The following is a 25,486-nucleotide window of genomic DNA, read 5'->3' as shown; positions in this document are numbered from 1 at the left end:
AAGGGAGAGGAAGAAATGGAACATTATCAACCTACATGGTGTTTCCCAGTACTCCAAGCCAACAGCCCACCACAGCCACTTTCAAGTCAGCTTCATAGAGAACAAGCTCAGTTTGGTTTAGATGACTGAATTGCTGTGCAGCTTCTAGGTAATAATGATGACTTCAGGAAGACAAGAGAAGAAAAGCAGCTGAGAATCTGCCTTGCCTTTAAGATTACCAAATAAAAACTCATGCTGCCCATGAGCATAAACTCATTTCAGGGTGAGGCTACTTTTAATAGTGTTGAGTGATTTTCTTCTGGACTCACTGTTTCTGAAAACCTTCAAAATAAAAAAGGAACTGCCTGCATTTTCATATGTATGGCAGTTCATCTGTAACAGGACATCAATCAAAAAATCCCTGCATTTGACTGCCTTGAACAGTGTAGAGCAGTGCTTGCACTGGAAGATCCCTGTGCACGCAAAGCTCAGCATCAGCCCCAGAACCTTTTTCTCAGCTGCACAGACAGCAGAACATGAGGCTAAATTCTGCACTCAGTTCTGCTGTCGTCAGCCATAGGGTGGGTACCACAGAAGGGACAAGTTAATCAAAACCAGTATTTTCTTACTATAAATAATTAAGGTTTAAAAAACATTCTGTTCTTTGTCTTTGTATACTGCCCACGGCTGCATGCTTGCATTGCTTCAGTATGTCAGGCTTCTCCTCACTATTTCTGGGTACCTTCTCTTCAGCGGAGGTAGAAAATTCAAACCGAGCTGCTTCTTGGTTTGTTTTTTTTTTTTTTAAAAAGAACCCAAACAGAACAAAGTCTTTCTGTTCCTAGATGTTTATTTTTTGGAAGGAAATGGACTATAAATACAATTTAGGTAGGAAAACCTGAAACACGTTAGTGAGAGATGAATCGTGCAAATAAAACTGACAGGTAATTCCAGACACCTGGTACTGTGTCAGGTAGTGATGGCAGAGACATGTGGCTGCACAGAGCTACCTATTGTAAGTGAACATAATGATTTTTAAGATTGGTTGGATAATCTTTTGAAGACACTATAGAGCAAATTTAACAGCAGTTGCTAATACAAGTCTTAAAACTATATAATTTATACCATTAAATTGCCTTCAAAGTGGCAGAATGAAAGTCAAAGGTAAACAACTTAACCTGTTTGCTATTTTAACATGCTCTCTAACCAATATAAAATTACTTTGTTAAGTAGTTAATTAAGGTCTAAAGCCATTTAAATAGGTCTTACACCACACTGTCAATATTATTTCCATTGTGTCTGCAGTTAGATAAGGCATTAAAGATATGGCCTTTGCCTACTAATCAAATGATGCTTTTACCTACCCATGTGCAACTCCAGAGTAGCTCCACAGGCTTCATTTAAAACCTTGACTGGAAGAGATGTAGAACAGTAATTTTTTAATTTCTCTACCGATTCCACCCTCCCTTCTCATACAGCAACAAAATGGCTACAAATTACAGTAAGTAATTGCTCCACTGGGATACAATGACAGGAATAAAAACGTTTTTTAAAATATTACAGCTGACTTCATCAATGCTATTATTTGATAATATATGTCTATTGGTTAACAGGGAATCTCAGAGTGCCAGGAGTGATGGTCAATACTGAGAGGAAATATGAGTAAGGATAAAAAAATCTCTCAAAAGCTCAGACTCAGCCTTCAAAGAGATCAAATATGCTGAAAATATTACAGAAAGCAGGTCTTGCTGAGGAAGCTTATTCTACTGTCAACCCAGTTATGCTGCAACAGCTTGTTAGAATCAAATTAGGAAATCCAAGGCTTCCTTCATGTACAAGTGATTTTCCCCCTGTACACAAGGTGCTGGATTCTACATTTTTCCCCATTTTGCTGGCATTAGTGCTGTTTCCCTCACACTACAATGGAGCCAGCTACGTTTTATAAGATTGAATTTGGGGCTACTCTAAAGTGGCAGTGAAATGGATACTTCTGCATCATAGCAAGCACAGCAAGCGCAAGCACTCTCAAGTAAAGAATGCTTGCAAACCATTATGCCTTTTCATAGACAAAGTTTCAGAGAACTATGCTTAATCTCAAAATAATACCATGTGATGAAACATGGGTGATATTATCTGGATCCAGCTCTTCAGTGCCCCAAGTAACAAACACTCAAATATGAGGAAAGCATACAAATAAGTAGGTGAATGAGACAAGGTAGAGGCAGGATACAGAATTTGGAACCAGATTTATAGTTCAAGCTCCTCATTAGGGTTCTGTCAGAGACTAACAGCAGCTGAAAGAGACCTCAAGGTCTGTAACTCAACATTTCCTGAGTAGGGTCTATCACAACACCTGAGCATGCCCAACCTACCAATAACCTTTGACTGGCTGGACCTAGAAAAAATAAAAATTAGCAACAGCAATTCATGTTGGAATAAGCATGGCATAAGAGACTTTGTGACTGGCTCCAATCTTCCTGAAGAGACCTTCTTGCCTGTCAGCCTCTTTTGGAGATAGCATTAAATTCAAGATAGTGTTTTTGAATGAATTATACATTCTCAGCAACTGAAAAGCAGGGCAACTTTCCCTCATTATACCAATAAAACATTCAGCACTTCTGACTTTCCTAATTCCTTCAAGTAGCTGCATTCAGTAAATTAACCTTACCTATTGAAGGCTGGTGGTGGATAAAGGCAGTCTGACCTAGCCTGCAGTGGAAGGATGAAACACAAGAGGAAGAAGTACAGCTCAAGAAAAAGTTTTCCAAATTAGAAATGCTGTTCTATGGTTTCCTGATTTCTCCCTTTGCACATGCTGTTAAAAATAGCAAGTGAAACGCTTTGCTTCTCAAAGTCCACATCCTGAGGCACACACAGCAGCTCAAGGCACACTGCAGTATTGCTCCTGCACTCTGTTGAGCAGCCATCCTCTCAAGCCACAAGGTCTCCACTGAACCATGATGACACCACAAACACTTTAATTCAATCTGAAGCAAAAAGCAGTAGCTTTCAATGTGTATCCTGCATATATATCAAATCATAAGGTTCAACCGAACCTGGGACCTGGGAGAAGAAACTCAATGAATTAGTGTGATGATTTGTACTCTTATTGAGTATAAAGACCACAGAAAAAGAGTGATGTTCAAGCTATAAAGAAAGCAAACATCCTTGTATCACTGACAGGAAAATAGTAAACTTCCTTCAATCATTTTATTATAAAAGCACTATTAAAATCCTTATACTTTGAGTGAAAGCATTAATTATGCCTATTAGGAATTATGCCCATTGACAATGTCATTGTCAAACTGCATTTTACCACGCTAATAAACACCAAGCTTTGAATGTAAAAAGTAATCATGTCCTCTCATTTATCGGTCAAAAGACAGACTAAAATAGTTCCTGCAATTCTCCCTAAATAACTAGCTTTTGCATATCAAGTTTTATGGCATGCCAGAAATGAATGCAATTCAGACAGGATTTGAATAGCTGAGTAGATAGAGAGGAAAAGATAAGAGCAGATAAGAAAAATCTTGCAGTTATCTAAGCCTTTTGAAAAAGCCTGCTTTAAAAAACAAGGTTTTTAAAATTTTTAGGCTGTAAATGAACTAAGGATGAAACAATTGTATGCAGGTCATTACTTAGAGTATCCACAGATCGTGCTTCCAGCCACTATACATATAAACACTACATTAGAACAACTCAATGCATTAAAAATTTTAAATTACTCCATTTTATTCAGGTAAATAACTTTCCCTTCTCGTGAGGCCCATTAGCACACAGATGCTTTCTGGGGTACCATGTCTACTTCCCTGAGCATCATATAGGTTTGGCTTCTCATCCAGAAGCCACAGATGCCTGCCCACAGTACTTCAGCTGCTAACAACTGATGTAAAGGTATTCAACTTATCTGTTCTTCTAGGTGGCAGCACGTAGGTTTGCTAAGCCCCACACAGCAATCAAAGTTCTTACCACCTCTGAGCCCTCCCAGGACAGTCATGTTTGTGCCTTGTTTGATGTGATTTGTAACAAGAGGGTGTTGCTCTTCTTTCTGAAATATGTTTAAGAAAAGCATGCACAGGGAGCTAGCTTAAAAACTTACACTCCCCTCCTGCATCTTTCAGCAGAGATTTGAGTCTGAGGCTCAGGAGCAAAGCAATCTTCACAGCAACCCATTTTAGCCTCAGGGATAAGGTGCTAAGGTCAGGCAACCAAAGCTTCCCCTGCCATATCCAGAGAGCTGGTACCCATATGGAAGTGCACAGCCGGTGGCACAGGGAAGATATTTTAAAAAAAAAAAAAGATGATGACCCTTTATTTACATTCCCAAACATGCTTCTGTGTCAAACTTGGAAGCAGCCAATTTGAGAACAGCTGACCTCAGTAGCAGCTGGATCTCACACAGCACATCACTCTGAAAACGGGAGAGCAAGCAGCTACCTTCACTATGACCATCTCGACAAAGACACAAGTGTTCCCCCAAAAAAGGAACAGTTGCGTAACAAGAGTGACTGTGGCACTACTTGGTTTCCATTACAAAGAAGTATCCAAGATGACTTCTATGACCCAGTCTTTAACAAAGCCATCTGCATTACTTCAACACACATTCAACAGCATGTGCTATAAAGTCAACTCTAACAAATAAACGTGTCAGGAAGATATGAGATGAGGCAGCTTTTGACATGAGCATCCCCAACAGCTTTGGGACATGAACTACTGCTGGAACCACTGAGATCTTTTCTTTGATCACTGAAGACGGCCACAAAGGTGGGAACAGTGCACAGCAATCTCTAGAACTGCATGTTCTCACCTGCCACCCTCTCTTACCTTGCCCACAAAGCCCATCTGCAATCCTAACATTCATCATCTCTCGTTGAGTTTGGATCACAAGTTCTTCAAGGTGAAGATTCTGTCCTTTACAGACATAGCACAAAGAGAGCTAAGCAGAAGAAGCTGGGCCACAATGCTGGGTCTGGCCAAGGAGACTTCCAAGCAGCTCCAGTGGGAAGAGATGGATCAAACCAACCTATCCACAAAACAGCAGCATGCAAAGAGCTCACACCTGTTTGCCAGTCCCAAGAAGGGCCTCTCTGTACCCTAAGTAAACTGGATTTTACAGCTGTTTACAGATCCTCATTTAAAGGCTCAAACTCTGCACATCTATGAACAGCAGCACTGTCACTTACCTGCAAAAGCAGAAAGCCTGCTCCCTGTCTTTATGACTGAAGGAGAACATGACTCAGATAGTGCCACTGTGGCAGCAGGGACAGACACTTTATAAGGATGTCCTCTGCAGACATCTCCTCAAGCTCTTCTGCTTTGGGACACACCAGCTGAAGAGAGCCGAGACCAGACCCCCAGCTTCTACCTTGCAGCTTTCCAAGCACAGGGATGGTGTTCCTGCAGGAAGATCTACTGCACAGAGAATATGTCTCCAACTTGACGCTACTATCCAACAGGGTAGGCCCATGGCTCAGAGGACTAAGAAGAGCATTTTCAGATCTCAGTGGGGTAGCCAAAGTGCTTTAGCTTTGCTGTCCCAGCTGACAAGAGAAGTCCCACCGTATTTTCCAGCTAACAACACGTACCATGTGCTGCCAGCAGCCTGCCCCATGCTCAGGCAGTGAAATTTCACCAGGGCCACCAGCTCAGCATTGAGCTCCAGGAAAAACAGAAAGCACCAAGAACTGGCTGGGCCCTTGCAGATGGGCCCCAGCAGGCAGCATGTCCCTGACCCCATCAAGTCCACAATCCCCACCTCACAGAAGATAAAAGTAACAATATGTATTTTCTCCCCCCTTCCAGAAAGGGATTTCCCTGTGTCTTCAGGACTACAGAAGAGGGTGTAGAAGGAAGGGAGCCCTGCCTTCAGCAAGGCTAGCCTGCAGTCTCTCTATGCTACATACAGAAGCCCAGGGACATGTTCCACACTGTGTAGCTTGACTCTTGTTTGACTGATTTCTTTCCCAGCCTCTGAGTCTGAGCATCACTGTGTGATGTTCCTTTTCCTGCTAAGCATCTTTCTAACTGTGATTGAAGAATTTGGCAAATTACCAAATATTCTTTAACCTCCACATTAACTATTGTTAGCTTTGGCAAAGCCTAGCTCCTGGGATGCCTGGCGTGGCATTGCCTACTGCTGCAGCCGACAGGAACTGCTGTAGTGGTGAGATTCAGAGAACAGGGATCAGGTAGCAGATGAAAAACGGACTCCCACAATGCCCTCCCTTCCCCCTCTGCCTTAACCAGCTTTGGAAACAGCTACAACTTTTAAGCTTCTCAATGCTGTAAAAGGTTTGAAGACAGTGGATGTACAGAACAGAATAAGTCAAAGAAGTTGAAAGTTAGATCAGGCTAAATATTACTTTTAGCCCACCATGATATATTAGTAACACTGCAGATCCATAGAATGCTACAATTAGATACATTTTAGTAGTCGGGAGATAGTAATATTTATCTCTATCCAGGCTTGAAAGAGGCACTGGCTGCACCCGCTCCCTCCTCCTCAGCCCACACCAGGACCCTCTTTGCCTGCACTCTTACTGCAACACTCCTAACGACAGTAAAGTCCTTAGTCCTGCAAGCCACTGCACAAAAACTAGAATCTGTCCATCTCCTCTCATTCTCATTAGTGAGTCTAACCAGCATGATCAGTTATGGCTGCTCTAAGCAATGCTAGAGATGAACCTTTAGCTTTTTTTTTTTTTTTCCCTGTACAGGACTGCAGGCTTCACAAAGCATCAGCATTCAGACAACCAAGTTGTCCTAGGATGCCAAATCCTAAGCAAAAACATCCACAGCAGTCATCAGGACCAGAAGGTAGGTTTTGTTAAACTGACTTTATGTTGCTTAATATAGCACACACTCTTCCTCAGTATCTGCATAACACTGAGTTTGAAATGTTCTAAGATTTGCACCAACGGAGACCGGAGGGGTGGGAGAAGGGCTGCAGAAGGAAGTATTTAAAAAGCAAGGGATGACTTCAGAGAACCACTTCATGCAAGCAGCAGTCTTGTAACACGGGACTTGCAATGCAGAGGCTTGGCTGGTAATGAAAAGAAAAATGTAAACAAGTCTCTAGTAAGGCAATGCAGTTGAAAGTCCATCTAGGACTAGTCAGAAAAGCTAAAAGATTTGGGCTGGCTCATACCTTTGCCCTGGGGAGACAGCCTTTACTGTGTCTCACCATACAGGTACACAGAATTAGTCTGTTACATCTGTGCACCAAAGAAAGGCCTTCTCATGCTACTCTAACTCCAAGGCAGTTTAAAGAAATACTTCAGTTCCAGCACGACTGGATCCATGCTGTGAGCAGACTTCATATGCCTTCTCATTTTCCTATTGAGATGCCAAAGTTGATTGTGTTTTATCTCTGCTTTGGACCTGTCCCATCCTGGTGCCTGAAATTCTATTGGCTTGCTCTGAACAACCCTTTTTTCTGCATAGAGGAAACCAAGACAGTATTTGGTTCCCTGCCTCCACTCTGTTTGCTTTATTGAGAGGAAACTGCTGAAAATTTTCTGAAAAGTAATGACTCTTGGGGTTGACTCAACCCCCAAGAACCCTTCCATCAAAGCTAAGATCCCAGGACTGCTGCAGAGCCCATCTCATAACTAACAAACCTAAATATCAGTGGTCCAAAAGGCTGCCTCATGCAGCTGCTCATTTCCAACTCAGGCAGCAATTACATTTTACCAGTCTGTTTGCAGAAGATCAAAACTGAGAGACCCTCTCTCTCTCAGGTGCTGCTTTCAGCAACAGCTAGCTGGACTCTTTTGCTTTTATTTTATTGCAGATGTTACCTTTCTGCCCCCCTGCACAACATGAGCTCCATCAGAAGTGCCATGGGGAGCCTTTTGCCTGCTTGTGTAGTGCATGACAAGGCACATAAGGTGCTATACTGAAGTCAGTCTACTTGTTTCGCATCAAGACATGTACCAGGAGGACATGCAAAAACATAAAGGCGTCCCATCTCAGGTTAACTGTGAAAATGGTGTGGACAGTCACAAAAAATTATATCAAGGCCAACATGATTGCTGGAAGCATTAAGTTTAAGCCAAGTCTCTGCAGATACACTTTTTGAAGAAGGTACCTACCTGTCTTCAAGCCCTGGGAACTCTATTGATCACTGCCCAGAAGAAACTGTACTTTATAGGACATACTGCCTTCTTATGATTGAAATAGCTTCCTTCCTTAATCAGCATATAATCAGTTATTCCCACACAGGAGAACTATAGCCCTGATTGACAAGATAGCTACAAAAATAAACCTGAGGTTTAAATATAGCTCGCTTGGCTCCCTGGAAGATAGGTAGTATTGTGTTATACAAGTCTACCATCATTTTCCTTGAATTAGTATAGCCCATATTCTCTACCTGCCTTGATGCCTATGAATTTAAAAGCTACCAGATTTATGTTAGAGAGGAGAGCTGGCAGCTAGGGTTAGCAGGGAATGGCAACTAGCTTTTCCTCTGCATAGTCGAACTTACCATCAGTATTTCATTGGCAATTAACACATACAGATTTTGAGTTCATGTACCAGTTGAATGTGTAATGTCTGATGCAACTGTAGAGGTAGGTACATCAATGTGGAGGATTACATAGCTATGTATGGAAACAATATATACATATATATATGTCCAACACAAAGGGATATACTTAGATGAGATACACCTCTCTTTCTATGCAAACACAGAAGCTAGGCAAGCAATATCTAATGATTTCCTCTTTCTAGGGTGGGCAGTTCAGTAGCACAATACTCAATGCATTTCTCCCTATCTATCAGGATGTTCTGATGTGTTAAATATGCAACGTAATGAGGGCAGAGCTCTATAGTCCTGCTCTTCTCATTTCAGAAAAAAAAAAAAGAGGTTTTTTTTAAAAAAAAAAAAATAAATTCCAATTACAAAATTCTTCTCATCTCAAAACCTCCCCACTGCTGACTGGCTGAAAAAACACGGGGCAGACCTCATATTTATTATGCAAATCCTTAGCATTAAGAAAACAAATCACCGACTAACATCTGTCTCACCGTAAAGGAAAAATAAATAAATTTTTAAAAAACACACACACACAGAAAAAAAACCAAACAAACAAACCACCCTCCACCACACTCCCTTACGCCACTGCCTCCCTGTCCCTACCGCTGGAGCGGGCAGGGGCGCGTCTGCCCGAGCCGCTTCCCCGCCGCAATGTGCCCACCACAGCGCACGGCTCGGCGGCTCCGGCCCCGCGCACCAGCCCGGCCACTGCGGTTCTTTCGCCGCCGCCCGCCCCATCCCCCTCCGACCCACCTTTCCCTTCCATCGCGGAGCTTGGAGAGCGCCGGGAAGTTGCCGGGAAGTTGCCGGAAGACGCGCTCCCTCTTCAGCCGAAAAAGCCCCGAGAGCCCGGAGGGCAGTGCCGACCGCCGCTGCCTCCTCCGCGGTGCGGACGGCGCCGTCACAGCCTCGGAGCTGCAAGCAAGCAACCACCGGGGGGACGGCGTGAGCCGCGCAGCCCCCCAGCACCCCCCTCTCCCCGCCCCAGCCCCGCGTCGGGGGCAGTGGAGCGGAGCGCGGCCGTGGGGAGAGCGTTACCTGGAGCTGTCCCTGGCGGAGCGGGTCTGCGGGGATGAGTGGCTCCGCGGCCCGCCGCGCTGCCTGGTGCCGCCCGCATGCGCGCCCCGCCTCCGCGCCCCGCCCCCGCGGCCCGCACCGCGGCACCGCCGAGCCCCCCGGCTCTGGGCTGCGCGGAGCGCGGAAGGTGAGCGGCCGCGGGGCTGGGCCCGGCCCCGCTCCCTCGGGCCAGAGGGAGTACGGAGTTACGCAGTGCGCGCACAAACACCCGGTAATTTCTTGAGGGAGTCCTGCCCGAGCCGAGCACGGAAATCACCGCCCGGGGACGCGGAGGTGGCATCCGTGCGACACAACACAAAACGCATCCCGGCTGCTGTATGCGCACCCGCTGCTTTCTGCAGGTGATGCACATGGTCTGAGGTGAGCCCCCAGACCACAGCACCCAAGTTGTGCAGGTCAGAGGGCTCACCCCAGCCTCCCTCTACTGTATCACCCAGACAGAGCCCACAACACCTGCAGACATAGAGATCATCTCTTAGGAGATGCCCAGTCTCAGATTAAGGCCTTCTCTGGATATGATGTTTCAAGATTAATTGTGCTGATTCATAAAACATCCACTTTAAGGCTGGTTTGTGCTTTTCTGCCTTTGCATCTAGCCACTGAATTTTGTTCTCCCTTTGGCTGCTTAATAAAATAAGCAGTCCCCTGAAACTGAGAAGTTTATAGAACATTTATACCAATATCAAGCCACTTCAGAGAACATGGATTTTGTTCTTTAAGCTTGTTCCTGTAAGGAAGTTTCTCCACACTGGAATTATTCCTTTAGCTCTTCAAGATTTCTTCAGATTTTTCATCTTTGGTGCCCAGTTCTGTGCTTATTTTAATGATGTGCTACTGAAAAAGCTGCTCAAGGCATCCACTGTACTGGGCACTGCACAGGTACAGGATAGATGGCTCCAGCACTATGCTGGTATTTATTTCAGGTATTGTAGGTGAGCCTTAAGTCAAAACAAACTTAGACTTCATGATTTGACTAGAAGGTCAAATTGAATTTCTACGTTCTTCAGTTTAATTCATTGACTGGTGTGATCCTATTTCCCCATTGCCATGTTTTTACCCACCAGCAATGCCCAACTGACCAGACTACACTTCTAGGGTCAGCCTGTGTGCTTTTTCTGAAAAGCAATGAAACCGTGACTCTTTCAAGGTCTATTAGTACCCACTAATGTTCCAAAATGCAATCAGAATATACACCAGAGTGCTCACTGAGTTCTCAGCCAGTTCTTTTAAAACTCTTAGACTCAAGTTATCCCCTCCCACAGATTAAAATCAGGCAAACTCTCAGAGGACCATAAAAGTTCCTGGCATCCAAGTTCAAGAACAACTTTTCACAGGAAGAAGTGAGGGCAAAGAAACACCGTAACTTTTAATGTACAGCTGGGCTGATTACCTAAAACAATCTGAGGCACCATTTGTAATACCAGGCACCAGACCAAAGAACCAAGGGACTCCTTTCAAAGCTGGAAAGCTGACAGCCATTAATAATTCAGTTTCACACAAAAAGCTGGAGAACAGTTCCTAGCTGCAGGCATCAGGCTGAGCCCCACTGCTATGGGAATAAACAGGAATTCCTCTTTCCCAGACATTAAGACCTGTTATTCAGTGTCCATTGGGATAGCCATAATATGCTCCTTATTAGCAAAGGCAAGTTGCCTTCTTTTAGGGTTTGTTTTCTTTGTGGAGGTCCTCTCAATGGAGAAGCACATGCTTTAGGAGTTCATAGCATCCAGAGGATCTTTTCACTCCCTTGACATTAATGGGTCACCTTTGAAACTATTTATCAGTAGGAAAGGAATATAATTTTGCCTGTACTCTACTCTAGATTTCAGCAATGCATCCTGCATTAAAATATCAAACAAGAAGAATCATCTTGAATTAGATCACTGTTCCTCTTCTAGCCCCACAGGAAAGTCACATCTGTCTCCAGATCTGTTACTTTGTTCCTTTTCAAGTAACAAGCATCAAAGTGAGATACACACATTAATGACATCTCGGTGATGCATCACATTGTTCTCCAAACCACAGTAAGACAAAGCATTGCAGCACTCAGAAGGTGCAGGTGTGCTGAGCCTGGACTCTTTCCCATCCCCACTTTTTGAGCCAAAGTGGAAGGAGAGCTGCTGAAGCACCACTCTCCTGTACCAAGTTCACAGAGCTGTCGGTGGTGCTTCCCTTGTTTGCTAGCTGTTTGCTTTGCATGTTCAAGCTTAAGGAGTTAGCTGAAATCAGGATACAAAGGAGGAGGTGGCTCAGTCCCAACAATCACCCTGTGCAGACCCTCTTCAAATTGCTTTGGTGTCTTTGACTCTAATTAGGGCAAAAAACATCATTATCTGAGAAAGGCAAGGTTCTTCACCCTTGATATTAGTCCCAAGTGGTTTCCATGGGGCTGCCAACACAGAACTGCTTCTGGGTTGCCTGCACTGTTGTTCTATCAGAAGGACCCTTGGCCAGCATGCAATCCTGGAGATCTACCCACCCCACCAGTCCAACTTGATTTAGCAGTAGAGTCCCTAGAGCTATGCCCTCTTGAATGGTAACAGGACACAAGGAAGTGAGACTTCTACTTGATAGCTAAGTGAGCCTGGACAGGCTCAGGGATGTGGCAAGAGCTCAGCTTGGCTGTCCTCGCATGGTGCTCCAGAGAGAGGTGGAAACACTGCACAGGCCTCCAGTCCCTGAGGAACCTGTGCTTCACCCATTGATGGTGGATGCTGGGCAGAGCCAACTGCCTGCTGCAATTGGGGCTGCCTGCCTGCTTTCTGCCCCCTGCTCCTCTGGAAGCATCTGGCTTAGAGGCAACCTGGAGCACAGACATGAAAGAGCCAAGTGGCCATTTTGGCATTACTGCAGAGTAAGCCCACGTGATGATCATACATGGTCTCCCAGCTGCTACTGCTCCTGCCCATCTGCTACCCTGGCACAGTGCCTCCTTCTCTAGAGGGAACCTCCATTCACAAGGGCAGAGTCACCAGCCAGCCTGCAAGGTCATGCATGTAGCCTCACACATTCTGTCATGTCTGCCCAGAGCACTTTTGCATGGAGTTGTATGTGCCAGGAGGGAGAAATTCCCAAGAGTGTTGGAATTCCATCTGCTCAGTGCCGGTTTCTAGTAATGACCGTCCAAAAGAGCAGCAAACCCAAGCAGAGGCTCTATCCCAAGCAACAGGACACATGGCTTCTGTACCAAGCTCTACACAAAACCGCTTGCTAGCCAGCTGCAGTTCTTCACTTGGATTTTCAGAGCATCAATCTGTGCAGCAATGTCCCAGACTGTTCCCAAACTCCCCAGAAGCTGACTTCAGCACCCAGATCAGAAGACTTTCTGACTAGACAGAGTTGCTCTCACTGCAGGTCACATAAAGGCACCTGTGCTGCCTGGGTTCTTAAAGATGGTGCTTATTAAAGATATCAGACAGCTCAATCAGAAAGGAGATGCACTGAATTCTGACCAAGGAGCAAGAATAGCTAACCCTGAAACAAGTGCGTCCCTTGAAACCAGTTGCACAAGGCAGAAGGACTCAACCAAGTGCTTCTGGAAGTCCTTTTCTGGACTCCGAAGCATCTGTTCCTGAAAAACAATGTGTTGTGGAATGTTAGAGAGGTTTGGAGAATGTTGGAGAATATTCCTGAATATTCTCGAAGAGATAGGAGGTACGACCCCTTTGCTATGCCCAACCCCATGTTTGGGAGGCCAATTAGATCGGCCCATACTTCGGTGCTACCTGCACCAGGGATTCGCTGTGCTACAGGTAAACACACCGGGTGTCCAATAAAAAGTTATGTTGGTGGCTGGGGTGTGGTCACGGAAGCACTATATAAGCAAAAGTTGCTGCGCAATAAACCAGAAGTTCGTTTATCAACCATATTGGTTGCACGCATTTTCTTTGCCGCTCCCGCAACAATGGACATCATTAGCTGACTGCCTTCATTAGCCAGCAGAGAAGATTTCTTTAGGACAGAAAACAAAACAGCTCTGTACCACACCGGGCTCAGAAGATGTCCCCATGCCATGAGCTGTGTGCAGATAAGCACGAGCCAAAGCAGCAGGTTCCAAGAAAGTAGGCCATGACACAGCAGCAGCAGGAAGTACCTCTAACATGATTGGAAAAGGAGAGAATGCAGTTGGGGGAAAGGGAGAGTAAACAGAGACTGGAAGTTTTTAGTAATATAGGTAGAATAAAATACAAAGAACATTTTACAAGCTGTAATCTAGCACCTACACAGCCTCTCATTATGAACAAATAGCTATGACATCATCATCAGATGTCACTTCCTCACTTCAAGTAGTTTCTATAAGCATAGGGTAAGCACATTAGGAGCTGGTGGGCAGAACGAAGACCAAAGCAAGCCACAACCTTTGACCAACCACAGCCCATTTAATTACATAAGTGTTGATTAAATGTTGTTAAAATGAATCAGACAGCATTATATTAATAAAGGAAAAATGCACTAACAAAGTCACAAAAAGACCAAAATGAGAGTACTTTTTCAATTACTTGCAATGAAGTAAAAAATTACTAAGGAAAAAAATCAGGAAGAGGGGTAGCCACCTTTGGACTGACTCAAAAGAAGTCCAGAGGTCATTCTGATCACCAGCATTGGGCTGGTATAGTACCACCAGCTTTCTTCTGCTACTATTCTCCACAAACAGCCATATACACACACTAACATTAACAAGAGTCATTCTGTTGAATTTAATGGCAGTTGGATCTGACCCAAAGAGCTTAACTTCAGATTTTAGTTTTCTGTGAGGTACTGAGCACCCTGAGCTCAAGGTCCAGGGAAGCTGAAGGCTGTACTCAGTCCTTGCAGCAAAATGCTTTGTGTTGTTAGGGCTAGCCTGTGGACCCTCTGAGCCCCACCACAAACTTCTGGCTTTTCAATTTAATAAATAACTGTGTCACCTACTCTGCCAAGTGGGACTGGGGAAAAAAGTATCTGAAGTCAGGTTGCTATACCATTACCAAAGCTTAAGGTTTTCAAGTGAAAAGAGAAAAACATGCAAAAAAGCTGCTGAGTGGAGCTGACCTCTTAAGCACCAGCTACTTTTTGACTTGGTTGAAAAAGGTAACTACATGCATTCAGAATGCTTTACACAAGGAAAAACACTTCAGAGGGAGGAAGGAGATTTCTGCTGGAACTCCACCCCTCATAAGAGCCATGTGATCAAATGCTTACAGCAAATGGACTATTTATCTTAAAGTCCTATTTGCCGACACCTGCTTTCTACAATAAAAACACGTAATAGCTCACACTACTCTTCAGCCATCAGGGCTGAGTAGCATTCATATACTTTATCTTTTATTACAAGAAATCAGACTGACCTCTGCCAAGACCCATAACCCAGGAGGCAATTTCTTTTCCTTATTCCTACCATGCAAGAACCTTTCTAGAGCACTGAACTGCCCTCAGACCCTGCAGCCCTGTGACGTGCCCACTAAACAGGCAATTCACTGCCAACTGACTCCCAAAATTTTAACCATGTGCCAGACTGTTCCAGTGGCCCCAAGGTAGAGGACAGGCAGAGCCTTGGGCAAAGAGTCATCTCCTATCTAGCTAAAACAATCTTTTATTTGCCTATGTTTATCCTGTTCATTTTAACGCTCTGTTTTCTAGAATATTAGAAAATAGAACACACAATAAAACCTGCAGAGCCTAGACCATTAGCATCAGTGTATTCATGGTGCAGCTTTCCCATGGCTCAGTGAACTGAATCTGTGATAATTCAAGCTGAAACTCAGAATTTTTCCAAATACAAGAGGCAGATAAGAGTTGCTTGATGCCAGCACCCCTGGCATTTGACCGGAGCAGCTCAGTGCCTGAGTTCCTCTTGGCAGGTCTCACAAAATATATTGAGAACATAAGTGAAATTCAAATAGGTGAGATTTGTGACAGAAGACAAGGGGAAGAGGAGTTAAGAAGAATAATAAAAGCAGCAGGCTATCCTCACTGAACTAGAGGAGGCAGCTCTTCTTGCTTATAGGAGAAACTTGATCCCTGACACTTTATGGACACTAAGCTTTAGCTTGCCTGGGTGAAGCCCAACCTCTAAAGCAGGTTTTACCTACACCAGTTCTGTATTACAAATTGCTGCTGCTGCTTTCTGCTCCGGTGTCTTTTAAGTGGGATATAAGCTATGTGGCAACCTACATTGAGCTGCAAGAGCAACACTTCCAGTGGAGTTAGAGGTATCTGGCACTGACAGGAAAGCACCAGTCAGTCCCAGGATAAGCATGATGGCTGCAATTTAAAGCTCAGGGAATCCCAGTTTCCCATCGGCTCAGTACCCAGAACCTGCCACCTGTTCCCAAATCTGCTGGACAATAGGCACAGCCAGTCTCCAGTGGCTTATTTAATAAGCCTGCCAAGATAACTGCCAGCCTCTGCTCTTCACTGCTGAGATTTTGCTTTTGGAAAAGTTGGATTGTTTAGCTTATATACATAAACAGCAACTTCTTTATGCCTTGCTTTCCTGAATTGATGGGATCTCATTGTATCTATCCCAAAAATTTGGGCTGCAATCAACCCAAACAGTATGGCAATCATCATGCCTGACCATGAAAGGTTGAACACCATTTGGAAGTTCTTGCTTGTTTCCTACTTGTCAGCTGTGGCCACAGCATAGCCCAGAGGTGTAGGGGAGTTCTGCACAACCAAAACACATATCTTAAACCTAAGACTTGCAAACCATAAATGCTTAGACATAGCTCAGTTCCACCTGGTGAGTACATGCCTCCCTTTTGCCATAGGTAGAGCAGACATAGCAACATATATTTTCTAAATACTGCAGTAGCATCTTCCCAATGACACTTAAATATAAATGCAAAAAAAGAGAGGAAAAGAGGGGGGGAGGCGGGAGGGGGGAGAAGAAAAAGGAAAAAAGGGAAAAAGGGAAAAAGGGAAAAAGGGAAAAAGGGAAAAAGGGAAAAAGGGAAAAAGGGAAAAAGGGAAAAAAGGGAAAAAGGGAAAAAGGGAAAAAGGGAAAAAGGGAAAAAGGGAAAAAGGGAAAAAGGGAAAAAGGGAAAAAGGGAAAAAGGGAAAAAAGGGAAAAAGGGAAAAAGGGAAAAAGGGAAAAAGGGAAAAAGGGAAAAAGGGAAAAAGGGAAAAAGGGAAAAAGGGAAAAAAGGGAAAAAGGGAAAAAAGGGAAAAAGGGAAAAAGGGAAAAAGGGAAAAAGGGAAAAAAGGGAAAAAGGGAAAAAGGGAAAAAAGGGAAAAAGGGAAAAAGGGAAAAAGGGAAAAAGGGAAAAAGGGAAAAAAGAAAAAGGGAAAAAAAGGGAAAAAAGGGAAAAAGGGAAAAAGGGAAAAAGGGAAAAAGGGAAAAAGGGAAAAAGGGAAAAAGGGAAAAAGGGAAAAAGGGAAAAAGGGAAAAAGGGAAAAAGGGAAAAAGGGAAAAAGGGAAAAAGGGAAAAAGGGAAAAAGGAAAAAGGAAAAAGGAAAAAGGAAAAAGGAAAAAGGAAAAAGGAAAAAGAGCAGAACCTATGGTTACACTCAGTTTAGACAGCAAGTCACTTTAATCCTGTTTACTTCCCAGCAGTTCTCCATCTGTGGTCTTGTTGCAGACCTTTCACCTTTCAGCCTAAAATGAAGATAGATTTTAAGATTATGGGCAACACTTGCAACCTACTGCCAGTTTACTGCAGAAAGCATAACACTTGAAAGAGCCATATGCTCCTATGCAGATTCTTCCCCTATTTTACAGAGTCCAACACATGTTAAGAAAAAAGTACGGTATTCCCATCATGGAGAGCTGTCCAGGCTGGGTTTTTGGAGGTCTTTTCAAGAGCAAAGTTCAGAAAAGGCTCAACTTACCACCTATACAGGGGTCAGAAAGACTCATGTTTCTTTGCCCATCTTCCAAGCCTTGCCCTTGAATATCATGCTCTGGCCCAGAAGCCCTGGAATAGCGAAGCTTTTTAGCTGTGACAGTGCTGCATACATCTGCTCTGCAGACCAGAGCTGGTTATCAGAGACACCTGAGAGGATATGTCAAGGAGCACAGTTCTACTGCTACCCATCCTACAGGCACCAAACGGATCTCCACATGCTTCAGCAGGGTCAGAATGGAATCTTCATTGTCCTTTCCCAGGATCTCAATTTCTACTGCACATAAAATCAGTCTCTACTAATTTGCTTTCTCTCTGCATTTCCAGAAACATTTTCTCAGCTGTCTGATGAGACAAAAGGGTATTTGTGTTTCTTAGTCATAGCAGTTACTTTTCAATACTAAAATACCAGAACCAAGCAGCAGCTTTAGCAAACAGTGCTAAAAGTACATTTCTCTCTTGTCAGAATAGCAGCTGCACAGAGAATAAATGGTGGGAAGAAAAAAAACTCCTTGGGCAGTTTTACGGCATTTGCTGCATTAGTTGTTGGCTTTGCAGAAACATCAGCTCCAAGAAACATTTTCCTGAGCTATGGAAAAGATCACCTTGGAAGCAACATTTTGGATAGACAGGAAGGACCAGAGATCACTCCCATCTGGGGGGGGGGAGGGGGGGGAAACACAGTACCAGTAATGGAAAAGATGCCAGGGAAGGTTTGTGTAGTGTGGGAGAGGGAACCACACACGCTGGTATCCATGCATATAGTGTGACCTGATAATCCAGTGGCATATTCAAGACAAGCAACGTGCACATTGCAGGCCTCATAGAAATGGCCATCACTGGAAATGCAGGAATCAGGAATGGACTGGAAGCAAGGGGAAATGAGCTGTGTTCTACACTGAGCAGATAGCTGGATCTGCACAGAGATCTTCAGGATAGACCTGTCTCCTCCTGTTCTCAGACCGAGAAGAGGTGAGAAGGTGTTCACAAAAGTAATTTACTGCATGGATGAGATCAATCAAATAAGATGTAAAGGAGGAGAGAAAGGGCTGAAGGACAGTGATTTGGGACACTTGCACAAATTTAGGCTGGAAAAGGCCAAAGGGAAGAACAGTATCTGCCAAGGGACTTTATGGAAAATAGTCTTGGGAGAGAAAGTAAGAAGAGAGGAGGGATGTCCCAGGCGGTAAGAATAAGGACATCAGGAAAAAGAAGGGCTGACTTTCATGAAGGCACTTTGCAAGTCAAGGTGCAGACACAGTCTGTATTTAGAGAAACATGTGGGGACTTGAAGAGCAAGTTTGTTTTGTGAGAGCAAGTGGACAGAAGGGAGATAACAACAACATAGATAGGAAGAGATACAGGAAGTCTTGAATAAAGGAGAAAGTGGCTATGCTCATATCCAGGAGACAAGGACAAGAAAGGAGAGCACATCATCTTGCATTTCTTTTTAAACTTAAAAGATTATGATATTTTGGTTAGAAAAAGAAATGAAGGCAGAGGAGGAAGGTTTGGACTGACTCAAGGTTGGCAGGAAGCCAGTAACAGATTCCCATGCCAGCAAGCAAGCTAGGGAAGTAAAACTATTAAGTCAGCAAGGTGACAAAACTGGAAAAGTTTAGCACAATTAGCATGGAAATTGAGTTTGAGATACTTCAAGTAACAGTAGCTGAGGAAGCTGAAGTTGGAGTGAAGCAGAACCAGGAACCAACAGCTTCACATTGCTGTGGGGTAAGAAGGCAAAAGGCTGAGATTGATAGAGTGTTGGCTGTAGCGATCCAGAAGACAGTGAAGAAACAAGATGGAACATCAAGGATCCATCATCAAGGCTGAGAGCAGCAGAAATACTAAGTGATGGGATGTGCAGCCAAAAAACAAACCAAAAACCCAAACAAACAAAAAAATAAAAAGAAGCCAATAGCAACAGCAAGTGGGAAAAGCGATCAGGTTATTTTCTAGTGGGAAGATGCTTTCCTGCCAGCACCAAGAAAGCACCAACTGGCAAACAGCTCCAATATAAAAGCATTTGCTGGAAAGACTTACAGCTTGATCCTGAAAATTCCCCAAGTCATGAACATCTAAGCAAAAAAGTTCCATCCTTAGCGCAGTGCTCAGGGCGCCAGCGCGCAGAGGCAGCATCAGGGAGGAGTCACTGAACTGGAACACCGCGAACCAGTGTGTGCAGACTCCTTCCCAAAACAAACCAGTCCCAATGAGCTCCAGCTAAGCCATCTCCCCCATCCCCCGGCTGCAGCCCTCTCACACGCACAAAACGTCGCAACTCTGGCACCCGCACACCCACAAGGAGCCAGGTTTGCCACAGGGAGGAGAGCTCCCATCTCCCTTCCCAGGACCCTGGCTTGCCAGTGCCACCTACCATCCCTCTTCTTCCTGCAGCACCGCTTCACTCCCTTGAGCTTTTCCTTTCTCCCTCCCTCCCTCCCTGCTCTCGGCTCCTCGTCCCTCCGAGCCGCCTTCCCCAGGCGGGGCTGCGCATTCGCTGTCTCGCAGCTGCCCCACACTTCCTCCAGAGCCACGATCTAGCAGAGCAAACACTCCCCTCACGGCTCTGACCACTCCACCCTTGGCAGTCACCACAAAATGCCTTCATCAAGTGTCAGGCCACGCGTGTGTGAATCTCTGCCCTCTCCTGGCTACAACAAGCAATGTCGAGCTGGCCGTTCGTCCCCATCCCTTGCATTAGATGCAGAACCAGTATTTCCCATGTTAGTGTTTACACTCTATGCTGATTTTCTTTGTGCTTGCAAGGTTGCAGGTCTGCACAGGATACATATTTTGTACCTCTAAGCTCGTTAGCATGGCTCAAATGCCATTTCAATAGATCACGTATAAGCGTGGAGCCCAGCATAAACCATCCCACCCAGCTAGGCAGGAAGCTGCTCCAAGTGCTTCCAGCATCATCCAGCCTAGGATAGATCCTGCGTGCATCCCAGTTCCTAAGCCATTACCGGTCATACTTGAATGCTAGAGTCAGGCTCATAGAATACAGTGAAAGTTGCCATTTTCATATTCCCTTTAACAGCTTTTATTCCTATGTGCTCATGCTTATTTAGGTGGGTCACACAATCAGGTCTTAATTCATGTCAGGTTTGACGAAGCTGGATCCACTGGTACCAGTTTTTCTGTAGAAATTGATGCTCCACATGTCATTCAGACTAAATCACTGCCTTTTGGACCACGTTAGATGACTTGAACACAGCCCCCCTTTAGGCACTTCTACAAACACATGACTGAGCAGCTTCATGCCCACTCCACAGTGGGAGAGTCTTTGCCAGAGATGGATCACAGAGATGGATCACAGGCATGGATCACTTCACCCAGCCCTTCCACAGCAGCAGTTGATGGGACCTGCCTCTGTCTGACAGGCAGGTTAACACCTTCTGTTCTTCTTACAGGACTGGACAGTTCTTTTTTCCATCCCAATTTGCTTAAAGTGGCATCACACATCAGTTCCCTCACATGCTTTGAGAATTCAGTGACAGCAAATGCAGGAATCGGTGTCACCCCAGGCCACTCTATAGCTGATTTCTCACCTATGAGTAGTGAGAAGTAACAGGACACCCCAGCAGCAGCACAGCAGTACTGCATTTATTTAAATGCAGTACTGATGTTGCCACAATCAAGGCGTTCCAAATAGTGCAGATGAGTGATCTCCCTGATCCTGGCCTCACAATCCTCATCTTGATTAAATGACTGAAGGCAGGATTATCAGCAAGATAATCAGATGCAGTGTCTAATCTGGATAACCCAGCATTAGCGGGCCTCCCAACACAGGATTTCATTGACCACCCAGCCAGGGCATTCCAGAGCATTGCATCTCATTTCCATCACTTAAAGGATTCAAACACTCAAGAGACTTGTGCAAAGGGGGAGGATAAGGAACATACAATTTCAGTCAAAAGCAATACTTTGCTTAACTGCTGTGGTTCTGAGAGCCCCTAGATGCAGCACAACCAGGATTTTAGAGCAATCACTTATCTGAGCATCCCGTTGTATTTTTAGAGGCTCTAGAATATACATTCTTTTTTCAATAAAGCCTCAAAATCTCACTTATCTGTCAGGAGCAGGCAGGTGCAGCTTTATCAGTCTCAAGCAAAGGCATTGTCTGGTTGGTCTGGATACCTCCCTTGACCATCCTCCAAGCTTTCAATTTCTTTTGCCTTAGCCTTGCCTAATCAACATACATCCCAAGAGGGATGTCCTGAGGACACCCTCTACAGGAACAAGATCTAGCAGTAAGGATTTTTTTGCACTTTAATATCCTAACAAAAGAATTGCCACAATCTCTTATCATCACCTGAATATAGCAGCCCATCCCTACTCTCACTTCTCCCCAACTGAGACTTCCTTCTCCATGTTTTTACAAGTTTGACGTTCTGGAAAAGAAGGTATGAGTCCAAAGATGCTCTGAAAAGAAGGTCCAGCTTTTGGGCATCTGATGCAGTTAGCAACTGCATTACACAGCAAGCAGGGTTGTATTCAGCAACTAAATAGCCTGGATAAGACACAAAGACAGAACATGCACATGATCTTTCACCAAATTCTCCATTGTTCCCAGGCAGCATGAGAGAGTATTCTAACATCATTTCTGCAGACCTGCACAGCCTGAACTCCCGTCCTGCTAGAAAAAATAAATCACTTAGAGGCTTTCATCACCTTATCAAAGTCCCTAGTGGCCCCTGCCTGCCCTCTCATGGGGACTTTGATCTCCTTTTGGGAAGAAGATAAAGCTGTTCTTTAGCAAAGCTCTTTTTCAACTTTTTTGCGTTTTTGTGAGAACGTCAGACACCTCCAGGTGTCCCTTAAACATGTATCTATCAGTAGTTGTAACTCAGATTTTTTTCCCAAGCACCTCAGAGAAAATAGACAGTAGGCATCTGACTTTTTGAAGGGCATATCAGGAATGAGATTCACAGAAGAGATATCCAGATTACACTTCTGATGCTGCATAACTGTGTGGATCCAGCTTATCTCCAATTACAAGGGCAAAGAGGGAGAAGAGCACTGGGCAGAAAGAAGTTGAGCTGAGAACAGTCGAAAGCATTTCTGGCTGCCATTGGTTCATACTTGCTGCCAAAAGCAAGGTCATGCAATACTATCTTTCTGCTTTGTTAAAAATCTCAAAGGTAACAGGACACTATAATTTCAAGAATAAAAATGGCTGCATGAAACAATCTTATAACCCAGAATAACCAAATTCTTCAGCACCTAGGAAAATCCACAAGATCTGAAGCATAACTGCTGATTTAGCCCATGTCCATATGGAAATCAACGGCTCTCATTCACTAAGCATCAGAGATAGGAAATAAGAACAGCAGCTGGCTGGAGTCAGACACTGAGATGTGAGCACATTCAGTGGTGAGACTGTTCACCCTGCATTTATACACACCAGGTCAAACAAAAGCAGATAAAAAAACACCCTTCCTGTTAGATTTTCAGATACATCCACAAGCTGGAATCCAGAAAAGAGAAACTGCCCTTCTACCACCTGTAATGGAAACTGGTAGGTAAGAGAGACACACATAAGGAAGGTAAATTCACCAAAACGTGTAGAGGCAGCTGCTAGAGCCTCATATGAGGGAGGGTACAGGAGAAAGAATGTGGTGGCTTTTCATATTCTCTCACTAAAACTCTGCAGTTGAGATTTCCGACTTCTGCCCATTTCCATTCATGGGGCACTCAAGCTTTGCAGAGAGCACTGAAAATGCAGCTTAGACACTTTTCTAAAATCCTGGTTTCAGGACCAACAGAACAAGCCTCTCCAGTACTTGTTGGATTTACTTCTCTGGGGTCCTGTTTGCATTTTTAACAAGTTATATTCCCATATGGAAGCTCAAACCTACAAGAAAGCTCACATGAAGGCTTCAGTAAGATATCAGGTAGCAGCCGCACTCATCTCCACGTCTATGGTCACCAGAGATGAATTGTATAATCACACCTCTTAACAGCACTCATAGGATAGCAGAGTTGTAATAACAATGGGAGAGAAACCATGGGCTGAACAACACTAATTCTCAGGAGAAGGGCATTTCTGCCTTTATAAAACAAGAAGCATAGCCTGGGGGAAAAAAAAACCAAAACAAAACACAAGCCACACAACAAAATTCCAACCAAAATCACACAACCCCGCCCCCCAAGAAAAGAGGAAAAAAAAAAAAAAAAAAAAAAAAGCTGGTGTAACATGGTGAGGATTTATGAGCTTTAAACCACAACAAGCCAAAATCAGCCTGTTCAGCACTCACTGGTGATGGTACAGTGGAGAGCATATTGATGCACAGTTTGTACTTTTAATAAACTGGGAACTTTTTGGAGGCAAAAAGGACTTTGAGAACATAGCCTGGGACACTCATGCATTAGCATCAAAAAAGCACACCTGTGCTCTGCAGCTGACTCTCATACTGCTTGAGCCAGTGAAGGCACTACTGCTGGCATCGCAGGCAGGGATGACCCGAAGTCAACATGCAGACAACACCACTCCTCAGGTAAGGATCTCACCAAGTTACTGAATTTGCCTGATCAAGAGAGCTCAGCTGCCCACCCAGCCTCCTGGCTCCACAGCAGGCACCTTGCAAGGTTAACAGGGCTGTAGCCCCAGCCACACAAAACCAGTTCTTCCAAAATACCTGCACCCAGATTGCATTTAGGTGAGCGCCCACAGGACAGATACAAAACACATGAGCTACAAGACACAGCTGGCTTATGCTCCTTCAACTCAAAATGCAAAAAGCATGTACCCTTCCCATCAACTTGTCACAAACACCAAGGAAACATTTCACTTTCCTTACATTTACAGCCCCTGATAAACACCTTCCCCTGCCCAGCTTACTGGCGATAGTAATCAACAAAGCTGACTTCATGCCAAGCTACGGTCTTTCTTTACAATCTGACCACATATTTCCCTGAAGATGAAGGTATACAGGAGCTGTTGGGCTAAGACAGTGTTTCCACTCAATGAACCAACAGTTTCAGACAACTCGAGCCCAGTATTGCTTCCAAGGCTTCTTGCCATCATGATAAAAAAGATATGTGCTGCTCAATTCTTCCCAAACCAAACTCCCCCAGATAGCACATCTGTAAGGCCCTAACAACTTGTTCTTGGTCCTTTCCTAGGCAACAAACAGGCAGAAGGACACTTGCTTCTTCAAATGCCCATGGGTTGCCCCAGGGTCTCTAGAGACACACACAAACCCTGGCCTTCCACCTTACTCAGCTCACAAGCCTACTTGCAGCATTGCTGTTATTTCTACACGAAAAGATGAAACAGAGAGGTGGGAAATATGAGTGCACCCATCCCCTGAAAGGAGGAGTCACCTTTTCCACTATTTCACAGCTTGGGGTCTAAGCCCTCCTGAGCACAGGATCTGCCCAAAGCTCCTCTGAGAACCAGACCAGGATGCAGAGCCGCTTCCTACTTCATGTACACGTTCATACTGGTTCCACATTTGGGGCTCACTTACCTCTCAGTCCACTGCAGACCTTCCTCTGACTGCAGTCTCCCACCCCTCGAAGAAGAAACCCCTCAGAAGGACCTTCTGAGGAACCCCCTTTCCTCCTATATAACCTTGCTCTGCCAAATGCCTGCTAATGCACATTCCCCTTACCTGGGGCCAGTTAATTAATTACCCATGCTGGGGTCAGATGTAAACGTGGTAATTCCCAGACACAGCAGTGGGCAGGTGTGCCAAAAATGGCAGGATTACTGTGCAGAAAGAAATAAGAAAACTGTTTTTCTTTAAAAAAAACAACAACTTTTTTCCTCCTTTTCCATGCATTACAGAGGGTCAGGAAGGAGGTCAGTGCTGCTCTGAAGCTCAGTCACCACTGCAATTACTCTGGCTTGCACATGGAGCAGGAAAGTGATCCCAGACCCTCAGGGCCTGCCTGTCAAAACAGTGGTTCCCCCTCCATGCATCAGCTGTGTGCTGAGAGTAAATTAATTGGCTTTCAGCATCAGCAAATTCCAGGTCCTGCAGCTGGCAATCCTGGGGACAGGCAGCTCCTGTTATTCTGGTGTGAGCAGCAGGTGCTCAGCTACTCAGGCAGTAGG

General features: G+C 44.6%; 1 protein-coding gene across 2 annotated transcripts in view; it reads right to left on the bottom strand.

Moving 5' to 3' along the window:
- FGF12 (fibroblast growth factor 12) overlaps positions 1-24,998 on the bottom strand; it is a 230,517-nt gene extending 205,519 nt beyond the window's left edge. Inside the window, exons 1-2 of one of the 2 annotated variants that reach the window (XM_071752289.1) lie at positions 9,554-9,646; positions 9,269-9,430 (exon numbers count right to left, since the gene is read on the bottom strand). In XM_071752289.1, the coding sequence (XP_071608390.1) occupies positions 9,269-9,281 (13 nt within the window). In that variant the 5' untranslated portion in view covers positions 9,282-9,430; positions 9,554-9,646. Of the gene's footprint in view, positions 1-9,268; positions 9,431-9,553; positions 9,647-24,896 lie in introns of those variants that run through there. The other variant, XM_071752291.1, reaches the window with a different exon arrangement.
- Between the last annotated feature and the right edge of the window lie 488 nt (positions 24,999-25,486).

This window comes from Heliangelus exortis, chromosome 9 (genome assembly GCF_036169615.1).
Source record: "Heliangelus exortis chromosome 9, bHelExo1.hap1, whole genome shotgun sequence".
NCBI lineage: Eukaryota > Metazoa > Chordata > Aves > Apodiformes > Trochilidae > Heliangelus > Heliangelus exortis.
The sequence above is the reverse complement of the archived record's forward strand: the minus strand, read 5'-3'. Positions and strand labels throughout refer to the sequence as shown.